The sequence below is a fragment of the Hydra vulgaris genome, chromosome 01 (assembly GCF_038396675.1).
Source record: "Hydra vulgaris chromosome 01, alternate assembly HydraT2T_AEP".
Taxonomy (NCBI): Eukaryota; Metazoa; Cnidaria; class Hydrozoa; order Anthoathecata; family Hydridae; genus Hydra; species Hydra vulgaris.
The window spans coordinates 62,650,001-62,663,851 of NC_088920.1; the positions used below are offsets into that span (position 1 = coordinate 62,650,001).

The 13,851-nt window shown below is 27.3% G+C and overlaps 1 protein-coding gene across 4 annotated transcripts in view; it reads left to right on the forward strand.

Moving 5' to 3' along the window:
* The window catches only part of LOC100197335 (lysine-specific demethylase 6A), a 43,079-nt gene extending 30,117 nt beyond the window's left edge, over window positions 1-12,962 (forward strand). For 2 of the 4 annotated variants that reach the window (XM_065788881.1, XM_065788879.1), the window contains exons 10-31: window positions 779-905; window positions 1,005-1,235; window positions 3,598-3,638; window positions 3,744-3,831; window positions 4,990-5,068; window positions 5,370-6,065; window positions 6,152-6,257; window positions 6,388-6,458; window positions 6,558-6,628; window positions 6,780-6,843; window positions 6,929-6,985; window positions 7,619-7,677; window positions 10,742-10,790; window positions 10,926-11,025; window positions 11,127-11,241; window positions 11,355-11,499; window positions 11,627-11,669; window positions 11,792-11,842; window positions 12,036-12,126; window positions 12,243-12,486; window positions 12,579-12,632; window positions 12,724-12,962. In XM_065788881.1, the coding sequence (XP_065644953.1) occupies window positions 779-905; window positions 1,005-1,235; window positions 3,598-3,638; window positions 3,744-3,831; window positions 4,990-5,068; window positions 5,370-6,065; window positions 6,152-6,257; window positions 6,388-6,458; window positions 6,558-6,628; window positions 6,780-6,843; window positions 6,929-6,985; window positions 7,619-7,677; window positions 10,742-10,790; window positions 10,926-11,025; window positions 11,127-11,241; window positions 11,355-11,499; window positions 11,627-11,669; window positions 11,792-11,842; window positions 12,036-12,126; window positions 12,243-12,486; window positions 12,579-12,632; window positions 12,724-12,747 (2,606 nt within the window). In that variant the 3' untranslated portion in view covers window positions 12,748-12,962. Of the gene's footprint in view, window positions 1-778; window positions 906-1,004; window positions 1,236-3,597; window positions 3,639-3,743; window positions 3,832-4,989; window positions 5,069-5,369; window positions 6,066-6,151; window positions 6,258-6,387; window positions 6,459-6,557; window positions 6,629-6,779; window positions 6,844-6,928; window positions 6,986-7,614; window positions 7,678-10,741; window positions 10,791-10,925; window positions 11,026-11,126; window positions 11,242-11,354; window positions 11,500-11,626; window positions 11,670-11,791; window positions 11,843-12,035; window positions 12,127-12,242; window positions 12,487-12,578; window positions 12,633-12,723 lie in introns of all 4 variants that reach the window. The other 2 variants (XM_065788882.1, XM_065788880.1) reach the window with 1 other exon arrangement.
* The last annotated feature ends 889 nt before the right edge of the window (window positions 12,963-13,851 follow it).

Consider the following 13,851-nt stretch of genomic DNA (forward strand, 5'->3'; position numbering starts at 1 on the left):
CCACAAAAGGAACAGCTTTGACCTGAATTGTCAAAAACACTGTGTTGAATATGTACACTGAGAGCTGAACATATCATACCACCAATCATTGTAAACATTAATTTATGTTCCATAGAAACAATATTGGTCATTGTTTAATTCTACTTTGAAATACTGTCCAAACCATGATGTTTTGATTTTTTATATTATTTATATATTATTATCATTTATTATTATTTTTTATTGCCTGTTAAGTTTTAAATCATTAGCAATTGATAAAGCTAACATTAAATGACAAGTTTTGTCTCATCTAATTGATGCTTGAATTTTGAAGGTAGCAAAATCAAGTACATCTAGAAGTTGGCCTTCATATCTAGATATCCACAACCTGCTAAAACCCTCACCTAACGTATGTATCAAAGTCTTTGCAAATGGTTATTTCAGTATGACAACATTAATGATGTCCCATGCATATATATATATATATATATATATATATATATATATATATATATATATATATATATATATATATATATATATATATATATATATATATATATATATATACATGCATACTCTTTAACACATGTATTATATTTTTGTAAATGTGTATTTACAGACTTTTAAATATAAAAATTAGTTATTTTTACTTGTTTTTAATATAAATGTTAAATATTTCAAATATAAACTAAAAACATGATTTTTAATAAAAAATACATCACTATCATTTGCAAAAGTTTTTAGCATTTTGCTTTTGATTTAATTTTTTTGTAAAGTTTTTTTTATAAATTTCAAGGTTGGATGCATCATTCACACCATCAACTTGGTGAAAAGACACAAAGAATTCAAGAAGCAGTGCATTGTCTTCAAAAGTCCCTTGAACTAGATCAAAGTAGCGGGTCGTCATGGTATTTTTTAGGAAGGTGATTATTTTGAATATAAATATTAAAGTATTTTTTTATTATAATGATCTCTATGTCTGTAATTTTGCAATTTTTTTATATATTTGATTTGCTTTAAAGATGTTTTGCACAACTTGGAAAGATTCATGATGCATTTACTGCTTACCGTCATGCTATTGATAAAGCGGAAGCTAATGCTGATACCTGGTGTTCTATTGGGGTTTTGTATCAACAGCAAAATCAGCCAATGGATGCTCTTCAAGCATATGTTTGTGCAGTTCAGTTAGACAATAATCATGTTGCTGCATGGACTGATCTTGGTGTTCTTTACGAAACGGGCAGTCATTTTAAGTAATTATAATTATCATTTTTGTTAGTATTTTCAAATACAAATGCTTTACATAGTTTTTTACCTTTTCTCACCCCTAACATCTGTGTAAAACAAAATGTTTCGAAAATGTAAACAAGTTTGCAACAAGGAAAATTAAGTAAAATATGATTCTTATGACTTCTATAAAGTACTTATAATGTTTGTATTTTTGATTGAATAATATTAATTTTAAAATGGTCCATGGATCAATTCTTAAGGTACTCATTAGAAGAGTATAAGGAAACAGGATTATGTAAGATTGATTAGTGTCTTTAATCAATTATTTATTGATATCTTATCTTGGTTCCAACAATTTATTCTCCAAAAATCAATATAGTTTTTAATCTTCTCATTCTACTGATGATTTCTTAATGTCAATAGCTGAAAAACAACAAAACAAAAAAAAACCTATTAAAAGCTTACTGCTCTTATTAAGAACATATAAATCTTTATTTTGAATCTAAATAACTATTGCTCGGCACATTTGCAGTACAAAAAAAATCAGTCTTTTCGAAATTACTCCTCTTTCTGTACTTTCAAACAATTCTTTATTTTTTTGCATTTCGAAAAAATTCCATCTTGCTTGATTTCGAAACTATTCCAATTCTTATACTTTAGAATTTATTCAATAGTTTTTAACTTATTTTTAATTACAATTTTTCAAAATTAGTAATTTGCAATTTCAAAACAGGTACTGCTACCTGTTTCTATTAATGAAACAAGAAAAAAGCAAATTTGAGCTCCCAACTTCAAATCATATAAAAGTTTTGATGTTTTGATTATCAGTCAACAACGCTCTACTTTTTCTCTATGCAAATGCTTTTGTGGGTTTTGTAGTGGTATTTTTTCATTAATAATTTAAGATATAGTGGTAGAAAAATTTACCTGAGCATTTGTAGTATTGCTTAACTCAAAAATGTAGAGATAACCAAATTTTGAAATTTAGATGGTTAATATCAGATTGTAAAATACTCTAGACAAATTTTCTGTTTTGCACCTTTTTCAGGCCATCTTAATAACAAAGCATATTAATGCTATTTTGAAATTTATTTCAAAAACTTCATTAGGGATTTTTTTAGTGTTCTGTTTCATAAACATTTTATGTTCTAATGAAGATAAAATGTTTATGAAACTAATTCTAATTGACTGTAAATTGTAAACTGACCATTTTAAGTTATGTATCTAAAGACAAATCCAAAGAGCAAATACTAATACATAATTTTTATGATCATTTTTTGGTTTAAAAAAATAGTCATGATAAATTTTTTGTTTTGTTCCCATGGAAGAACTACAACATATAACTAAATTGCGGTTCAGTTTACAATGACTTTGCAAACTTTTTTAAAATTGTTTTTTTCAAAGGGAAAAAAAGTATTTATAAAATAACTGATGTCATGTTATGCGGCAGTTATATTTGTTTTTATGTGTTAAATGTTTCTAAATTTCAAAAATATACTTTCCTGAGTGACAAATATTCATTTTTTTTTAAAGATGTATCCATTTATTTAATTTTTGGTTTGGTTGTAAATTTAATATCAACAATTTATTTGTATATTATCCAAACTAATTATTTATTGTTTAATAACAATAACAATAATAGTAATACTAACAGACACCTTATGATTAACATACCAGAGTAATGCAGTAACACAGTAACATACCAGAGTAATAAAACAATATAGTATTCATTGATTTGACTATTATGTATTTATATATCCAACTTGTAATTTATTTAAATGCAACTGCACTTAATTGTTGACTCCAGTTCTGTAAGTTTACGATCTTTTTAGGTTACTTATGCATGCTACTGTATATCTATCTTGTTTCTATAGTGTAAAATTACTACTATGTTTACTATAGTCTAAAGTTACTATATTTCTATAGTTACTAAAGTTACTTTTGTATATTTACTATAGTTATGTATTATTTTCTATAGTTACTATAGTTACTAAAGTTACTTTTGCATCCTATATCTATCCTGTTATAGTTTTAAAGTTACTAAAAAAAGTGTCAAGTGTTGCTTAAAAAATAGGCTTTGTGAAAGACATGTGCTTTTATACATTGTGCTTCATTGTGCATATTATTGTTGTGTATTTGTGCAATGTATAATATAGTAATTTAAATTAGATTTAGATTTTAGCATGTTATTGTTGCAAATGTATTAGTATTCATTTTGTTAATGCTTTGTACATTTTAATATATGTACATTATTATTAATGTGTACATATTAGTATATGCTTTCACATTGTTGTAAAATATTTTATATAATGCTGCATTCTTAGAGCATATTATATTCTGTACAATTGTTGTTACAAATTATTTTAAAATAATTTCTTTCTTTAGTGATGCAATTATATGCTATTCAAATGCTTTAAAAGCATGTGGTGAGCATTTATGATCCTCTTTGTAAAATCTTTTTTTAAATTAATTTAAAACATTTACATTGTTTTTTTTTTTCAAATTTACAATAGTTTGAGTTTTTTCTCAAGGAAGTCCTAACATTGGTCTTGAAACTCGAATGCGGTGTTTAAAAGAAAAGATGGACAGTGGTGTAGTACATGGAGATGTCAACAATAGGTTTATTTAGTTTATCTAAAAGTATATAATTAAATAAAAGTGTTTTATTTTGTTCTCAATTTTAGTTTTTATTGCAATACATAAATATCGCAAATATAGTTTTTTATAGTAGTAATAGTAATAACAATAATCACAGTCTTACAAATTGTTCTCAATTGAACTCTCTTTAATTTTATCTAAGCTATTTAATAAGTGCTTGACTGAGTCAAGCACTTATTAAATAACTTGTTTTCCTGCCTGCTGGAAAATGGTATCTGTTGTTCCAAGTTTCAACTATCACAGTATGCATAGTTCCTAACAACTATCACAGTACTGTTGACATTCCTATATTGATGAATGGCAACCCTCTCACTGAGTCCTCTTTAAGTCTTCTTGGATTATCATTTACTACTGACCTTTCATGGAAACCATATATACAACCAAAATTGTTAAGTTAGCATCTGTTAAGGGTGATTCTCCTTATCGTGCTCGCCATTTTCTCTCTCTTTATTACATTCTCTACCTCTACAGATCTCTTATTCGTCCCTGTATGGAATACTGTTGCCATATTTGGCCTGGTTCTTCTAATGATGATCTTTCTCTTCTAGACAAGGTCCAAAAATGCATTGTAAACATAGTTGGACCCGGTCTATCTGCTGAGCTGGAGCCTCTTTCCCATTGTCATAAAGTTGCAATTTCTTTCTCTTTTCTACAAATACTATCATGGTCGCTGCTCAAAGGAGCTTTTATCTCTAGTTCCATCAACCAAAACTCATTCTCACTTGATTTGTCACTTATCAGTCTCATTCCCTGCTCTTTCAACCCTTTGGAACTTTCTTCCATCTTCATATTTTCCTGACTCTTACAGCCTTTAACTTTTTAAGTTGTCTGTCGGCCGTTTCCCTGCCCTGTAACTCTATTCTTTTTTCTAGTAACTCCCAACATAATAGTGGTTCTTTGCAGCCTTGTTGGGAGTAAATCAGAATTAAAAAAAAAATAATTAAAAAAAAAAAAATTATAAGCAGTAATAGCATATTTTATTATAAATTGTTTAAGTAAAATGTTTTAATTTCATAACATAACATTATTTTTAATTTAATAACAATTTTATTTTTAATTTTATAACATAAAAAAAGTTTTTTATTTCATAACAATTAAGAACATCTTTTATTTAAATAGTTTACCGAGCATAGAAGAAGCCTGGAAACTTCCAATACCTGCTGAACTAACGACGAGGACCGTTCGACTTGTTCAACAGGTTTTATTACTGTTATTGTAACTAAAATTATTTATTTTTGTTATTTGTTTTACTTTTATGTCTTGTTAAAGTTGTTTGTAATGAGTTTTTATTTGTGTTCTGTTTTATTTAGTTTTATGTTTTTATTCTGTTTTATGTTTTTATTTGTGTTCTGTTTTCTGTTATATAGCATTATTGTTATTATAAAAGTATACTTTTATAATAAATATATCTTATTTTTAGAATTTTAATAAGTTTAAAGTTTTATTTTATTATTTATAAGTTTTTGTTTCATGATTTTGATTAATAGAATTATTATTAGGCACGCTTAAAACATCAAGTTCTTTTACAAGCAAATACTCATTCTACATTAGACAAACAAGATAATTTGCCTCAAAAGGTTAGTGGAGATGTTAGTCAACAAGCTCTTGAAAAGAATGAAATAAAATTTGAACATCCAATGTTTATCAGCAAAAATAAATCATTTGCTTCATCAGTAAATTCAAACTTGTCTGTGAAAGGTTCAAACATACATCAACAGCCTTCTAAGCCAGACTCTTCTCCTATTTGGAATCAAAATAATATATCAATTTATGAAGAAAGCTCAGTAGGCAGTCAAATCATCAAAGATGATACAAATTTGAACGCTATTAACCATTCCTCCCAAACACCAAATGCTACACCTCATTTTGCAGCTCAACCATCTGTTAGTTCAGGTTTGCCTTTAATATCACCAGTTAGTAGTGAAAAAGAATTAAATTTGTTAACTATTAGTTCGTCTATGGACATCTCAAAAGATTTTACTGAGAAAAAGAAACTTTCATTAACAACCTCATCATCTCCAACAACTATTGTATCTCCTAGCAAACCTTTTGGTTCACCTAAGTCTATGCTTGCTTCTGAATATACTGTTCCGAAGATTTCTTTAATTTTAAATGAAAATAAAATTCCTCTTTGTCCACCTCGTCCTCCACCTGTGCCTAAAGATCAACTTAATCCCCCAACGCCGAGCATTACAGTAATTTTATTTATTTTTCAGTTAATTGTTTGGTTGTTTTGTTTTTTTTTACTTAATTTTTTTTAAATCAATCCTTAAATGTTCAGATAAATGATAGACGAGAAGCTATGACTCCAGCATTGCGTAATTTTTGTTTGGATAAACGAAATCCTGTCACTGTGATCAAAGGGTTGTGTAAATCTCTGAAGCTTGGCATGTCTTGTTCCTTTATTGCTTTTTTCTTATTGTGTCTTTGTGGTGTTTAATCGTTTTTGATAATTCTAAATGTTTTTTCGTTTATTTTTTTGTCAATTTTTTTTTTTATTGAATTTTTTATTTTCAGATTTGAGTTTATTTACAACAAGAAGATTAGTAGAGCAAAATCCGGATCACCCTATCGAAATACGACATCAGGTTGGTTTTTAAAAGTTTTTAGTTTTAAATTAAATTGACTGTTAATTTTACTAATTCATTGAATTAGTAAAATTAGCAGTAAATATTAAAAATTTTCAGAGACAACAGAATACAACTGAAAATTGGGACGAAGAAGGGAAGATGAATGTTTGGGCATGTAAAAGTACAAAGTGTGTTTTCTTTTTTGTTAAATTTTTTTAAGTTAAAGATGCACAAAGTTTTTAATTAAACTGTCAGCACAAAATAGATTTTAAATACTCAAAGAAGAATCAAAAAAAAAAAAAATTTCATGATGCTTCATTTTTATCAATTTATTAACAGATCTAAAATGACAATTGCTAAGTATGCTCAATACCAAGCTAGTACATACCAAGATTCGTTGCAGGTTTTTTAGGCATTTTTTTTTTCTTCTTTATAAATTTTTCAAACTTAATACTTAATACATTTTTTAATAAATAAAAATTTTTCAGGCTGATGAAGAAATGAAAGAAAAAAAGAAAGATGAAACAGAAGATGACCAAAAGCAAGTTTTAATATTGTTTCTATATTTTTTAAGTTTTGGAGAGCACTGACATAATTTTTTAGTTTTTACAGCGCAAAGAATGCATTATGTTGCTATTTGTTATTATTCTTATATTTTTATAAATTATATGTTAAATTAGTCAAATCAAAAAAATGTTGTCTCTTTATTTCAATGATTTAAAAAAAATATTTTTAAAAGGAAATTCTTACTCATTTTTATTTCATTTTACTTTCCTAACTTATTGTTAAGATTATCTATTTGAATATTCAAGTTGAGTATCCACAACTTGAGGATATATTAAAACCAGCACTCATTTTTGGCGCAATATTCTTTAGATATTAAATAGATAATAAATGAGATATTGGAAGTTTTTAGATTTCTTAGAAGGATCTTTAGAATTTGAAGTTTAGAGTTCAAGGACTTTGAAAATAAATACAATTTTGTGCATGTCTGAGACATATTATTAATACAATTTTGCTCATATCTAAGACATTTGTTAACACAGTTTTGTGCATATCTAAGACATTTGTTAATACAATTTTGCGCATATCTAAGACATTTGTTACTTGTTTATTTTTATTTTTCTAATACAATACATATTTTCAGCTGTACTGAGTTTCAATTATTTTTTAGGAAGAAAAAAAAATTCAAATTAATTAAATTTGGAACGAATGTTGATTTATCCGATTTGAAAAAGTGAGGTTATTTGTTATTGTAAGAAATAGTTTTGTATTTCACTTGTATTTCTTTTAATTTAATGATAAATATAATTATAAATATAATGATGCAGAGCAATTTCACTTAATATTGTTTTATAAGTTGTAGAAGCCAAATAAAAAAATAGTTCTTTTATTTTCAGAAATCATTCATTGTTTATAAAAAATATATTCAAAGTTCTACATTTTATTTGTTACATACTGAAAAGTTATTTGTTATTTTTACATTTTTATTATTAAAATTTAATTATCTTATTCTTTTGGTCCAGAATAATTACAGTAAAGTATTACTTTGCTGAATTTTACAAGAGATTATGTTTTATAAGGTGAAACAAAAGATGTTAGCTTGCTTGAGCAGTGAGCATGATAGTATTTGTTAAAAAGTGAAAAAGATGCAATTTTATGATAATATGTAAGAAAATGGCAAGAGCTTGTCCTTGGCTGCTAAGGCTGCAAGAATCAGCCTTAGCAGCTAAGGATAAGGATATTGACATTTCAATAATGGTATAACAATAGTATAAAGCTTAGTTTTGCTTGGGTTAAATTTCACCTGCTACTGTGAGCCCCAATCCTGGTTGTCCTAAGTGATGACTTTTTATCAGCAAATAGCAAATTAGAAAATAGCAAATCAGCTAATAGCAAATCAGCAAATAGTAAATTAGCAAATAGAGCCACTTTATAAGTAAGATTGTCAGGAAGGTAATTAATGTAGATGACAAACAACATGAGACAAAGAATGGAATTTTATGGTATCCTAGCAGTTGATAAAACTGAAGGTGAGTGTAGTCTATTCAGGACAACTTCAATAATGCAATTGAAGAATGATTCAATTATTTTAAAAACTTTCTGAGATAAACTGTATGAAGAGAGCTTATAAATATGACTAGTATGTCAGAAATTCTTTGATATGTCTAAAGCAATAGCCCTTGTCTCATCATTTTTATCTAAAGCACAATAGAATCTCCTATGTTATACAGTGTAATAAAATTTTATAAGTCAAGTTAAGTTATACAGTACAATAGAATCTTCTATGTTAACAGTTTTCAATTTAGCAGTAGAATGCAATGATTGAAGTTTGTATTGATACTCAAATAGCAAGTTGTTTGACTCAAGATAAAAAGTTTATTAACAACGTGGCATTCTTATAACTCTGATATTTTACAGATGTTGATTGAATCAGCCTTTCTAAAAGCTATCACATAGTTCTAAAAACCTTATTATCTGCGAACCTCGGAACCATTTCACTGAATTTCCTCATTAGAAAATAACATGTTATCTTCTAATGAGGAAACTCAGAATAATCTCTAATGAGGAAACTCAAATAAATATTTAAACTCTAATAAGGAAACTCAAAATAAATTTTAAAGTTAAAAACTTGCTAAAATTTCAAATACCTTCAGTTCATCATCAGGCAACATGAGTTTTTTTAAACTTAAATCTACCAGAGATTTACGACTGCTTTCTGCTTTTTTAACTTTTTTAAGTCTTTGAATCATGGTGTTCTCACAAGTTTTCTTTGAATCATGGTGCTCTAACAAGTTTTCTTTGAATCATGGTGTTCCATCTCTAACAAGTTTTTTTGAATCATGGTGTTCCATCTCTAACAAGTTTTCTTTGAATCATGGTGTTCCATCTCTAACAAGTTTTCTTTGTGAATTTTGTCTCTCAATCTCGCAGCACTGCACTCAACCAGTGGAAAATTCCTTCCCTTCAGAAAACAATTCAATCGTTCTCATTTTGCTTTTTTACAACAGTACAACTAATGGTCTGCTTATTGTGATTATTTGGACTTTGAACAAACTTTTTTCTTCAGAGGGGTGTGTTTGATGTATTAGTATTGACTATTATTGAGCATTTGATAAACTTCCTCTTATACTTGTCCTCTTTGCTGCTAAAAATTAATTTAAATTACTAAGTTGCTTTAAAGTTAAAAAGTTGCTTTAAAGAACTTAAGTTGTTAAAAATGAATTTAAATTACTAATTGCTAAGTTGGTCAGTAAGTGCTAAAATGCATATTAATGATGCAAAAACTCAATTGATTTCTTCTTAGGTTTCAAGTGTTTGCCAATATTTTTGCTGGCAGTATATTAGAAACCTAGCCTTTATTCAAACTCCTTTTTGTGACATAATAAAATGATCTTAGGTGGAACACTTACTTCACAAATATCAATCAGAAATGTCTGCTATCCATCACCTGGCATTATATGGTATCCCTCCTGATTTAATATAGAAAACTTATCTTGCCTTAGTCTTTTTGCATATGACTTATGCTTATCGTGTGTTTTGCATGTCTCTAACTCTCTACTGGTGAAACTTTCAACCATAGAGAAACGTGCAGCAATCATATGTACTAAGTGCCCATGTTCAAAATCAATGCTTAAAGCGTCTTGAAGGCATCTGTCTCAGATTAATCAAAAAAGTAGGCAAATCAATTGATCATCTACTTTGAGCATTGTTTCTAGTCAAACCTATAGTGCGAAGTAGTCAGGAATTTGTGTTAACTGCAACTTCTGCACTCAAAATTGACTTGAATAATAAAATCTTTTGCATGTTTTTGTAAATTCTCATGAATACCTAGATATTGTATTTATTTATTAAGGAAATAATAATGTCTTCGTCGTTTACTACTCTCATTGTTATTTTTAACTTTTTTACATAAATTAAATCATTTACAGTTAAATGTACTGAAAATCAAAGTAGCAGTTGAAAAACCAATTTGCATTTTTCTCTTATGCAGAAGAAATGTTTCCTATTTTTTCTATAGCAAACTACATCAGTAGAAAGATTAACGCTAAGCATGTCTAACAGATTTAAAAATAAGAAGAAAATCAAATTGAAGTATACATTGCTCTAAAAATAACCAATAAAAACTTGCACATAACAGATCAATATTTTTCAAAAATTTTTGAAAATATTTATTAAAAAAATTAATTAACTTAAAAGTCTTTGAAATACTCCATAATTGATTGAAGTGTTTTTATTTTATATTAATTTTTTATTTTTGATCTCAACTGCACAAGCATTAAAAATAATTTAATTTTCAGGTGGAAGCCTCAACTTGCTGAACTTACAAAATTGCCTCTTTTTTGCAAGGTTTGATTTATTCGTTAGTTCATTGTTGGAAATATTTTTTAAATATGACAATTGTTGAAATTTAAAGGTCATTTTACTTTAAGAAAATATCAAAGTTACCATTAGAAGTAAAATGTTTTGTCTTTTTTTTTTAAGGTTGTATGCGGCAGTAATATGCTTTGTCATGTTGGGCACAACATACTTGGCATGAACACGGTCCAGCTCTATATGAAAATACCTGGATGCAGAACACCTGGTAATGTTATTCATTTTAACGAGTTTATGATTTATCTTTTAATTTTTGTTCCTTTAAGTTTTAAAGGGGTTGTTTAATATATCTTATTTGATGATTTCTAGGTCACCAAGAGAATAATTTATTTGCTGCTGTAAATATCAATATTGGTCCTGGTGATTGTGAATGGTTTAGTTGCGACAATATATATTGGGGAGTTTTTCATGAACTTTGTGAAAAGTATATATATATTTTTTATTTCTTTTTGAAATTTTGATTTTTTATTTCAACAATGTTAACACATGTTCAACAATGTTAAAATGGGTTTTTTTAGTGTAATATCTATCATATAGGAATAATATTAATTTTCTATCTGGATCCTGGTGGCCAATATTGGATGAACTTCACGAGGCTGGAATACCTGTTTATCGCTTTATCCAAAAACCTGGAGATCTTGTATGGTTAAATTGTGGTAATGTACATTGGGTGCAGTCATCTGTAAGTTTGAACATTCTATAATATTTGTAATAACTTATTGAAAAAAAAAAAAATTCCATTAAATTTCCTTTTATTTTTTAAAAATCTTTTGTTAGTTTAACAGAAAAAAAACATCTCATACTTTTAGGGTTGGTGTAACAATATTGCGTGGAATGTTGGTCCATTAATTGGTATAATTTGTTAATTACATAGTTTTTAATACATAATAGCTTTCTAATAATAGTTCTAATAATAGTTTTTAATAAATAATAGCTTTTACAGTAATAATTTTATATAACTAATATAATTATAGCACATCAATTCGAACTAGCTATAGAAAGATACGAATGGAATAAATTACAAGGTACAATATTATTTGGCATTAAGTTTCGTATATCATGATTTACTATTTTTTGTACATGTATTGAATAAATTTGAAGTATGAGTGTTTTGAGGTTATTTGTTTGTTTTTTTATTTGTTTTGAAATTGCGTATTACTTTTATTAGTTCGAATTTACAAGAACTTTATTAATATTTCGAAATTTAATCTATATTAGATTACAAATCTATCGTTCCCATGATTAATTTATGTTGGGGAATGGCGAGAAACATTCGTATTCCAGAGTCAAGATTTGCAAACCATTTAAAGTAAGATTGTTTTGTGTTTTACGAAATCAACGAATCATCAAATTTAAACGAATCAATAAATTTAAACACCAGTTTAAATTTATTGATTCGTTTAAATTTGATCATTTTTTTTCAAGAATTTGTTTGGAGCGTTCGTTAGCATATTGTGAAAAAACCTACGCAATACTAAGCGATATGAATGTTGAAGTAACTTGGCATGGCCGCGAAAAGAACGAAGCGGCACATTACTGTTCAACATGCGAAGTCGAAGTATTTAATATCTTATTTGTAAAAGAAATGAACAAAAAGTTGCTTGTTCACTGTCAGGATTGTGCTAGAAAAACCAGCGTCAATTTAGAAGGATTTATGGTCTTAAATCAAGTGAGCCCAATTTGAAATAAATTTAAAGTAAAATTACTGTTTTTTTGTTTTTACTTTTTCTTGATTACATTTGTTATTTTTTTATATTGCAGTACACTACTGAAGATCTGAGAAGCGTTTATTCTTCGTTTTGCGCAAATACGACGGTTGGTTTTACTTGTTATTAGTTTCTTAATATTCTTTTATTAGTTTTTTATATTTAGTTTTTTTTCTTTCTTTTTTTTTAATTGTCAACAGAAAGGTTCAGGAGAAAAAACGTAAAAAAACGACCATCATCAACTGACCATCATTAGTTGCATTTATTAATTTTCCAAAGAACTTACGAAATGTAAATATATTTATGTGAAGGTTCAAGTTTTGGTTCTCGTAAAAATTTTACTAATGGTTTTTAATATTAGTTCAAATTATTTCAATAATTTTTTCTTATATAGATTTTAATAATGTTTAAATATATTACAAAAGAAAAAACTAATAAAGTCTGGTTTTTATTTGGAGCTCGTTCAATGAATTTATTTTTACATGTCCTTAAATCATAGCCCTAAATGAGTGTCTAAACAAAAAATTTTAATGTCCTTAAATCATGGCCATTTTTAGTAAAGGTTTCGACACTGTGCAGGAATTTTATTGACTGAAGACTGGTTTTTAAAAGCAAACAAACGTATTTATTGTTTGTAAAATGGTGTCAAAAATTAGTTGCTAGTTTCAAAGTTTTTTTTATACAAATTTAACTTGATTTTAATGCCTGTAATTTTAAGGCATTGTAAGTTAAAAGTTTTTAATTTAATTTAAGTTTTAAAGTTGTTTTCCGAACTGTTGCTTAAATAACAAGTCTTCTAGTTGCAAAATATCTGCCCCTTCGTGAAGTATCTGAATTCTTTTATGAGTATTCATTGTTTTAATTGGACTGTAAAGTATAGCGTTGTTAAATTGAATTGGCCAGATGAAGCTGAGTTGAGGGGAGAACTTGCATCCTTGATCCTATAGCGTTATCTCCATACTTACGTGACTTGATGAAGAGGACTAATAACCAGCGTGTTATAAATATTATATCTTAAAAATTATTTGTGTTTTAATTAGAGAATAGACCATTATTAAATTTATTTCTAAAGAGTTTGATTTTGACGACAAAAAGTAATTTTTTTACTTTTACAAGGACCCTCACATCTTTAATTTTTTTTTTGAGTTGAATAATTGTGCTTATGTCATTTTGTAACTAAACTATTCACCTCTTGTATGGTTGCTTTTGGTAAGCTATAGAAGCATTTAATATGACAAAAAAAGAATTTTTGTAAAAATGGAGTGGGTAAGCTTCCTTGACCCTAAATCCTAATCTTACCTTAGGGTCAAAAGTACATACACACACAT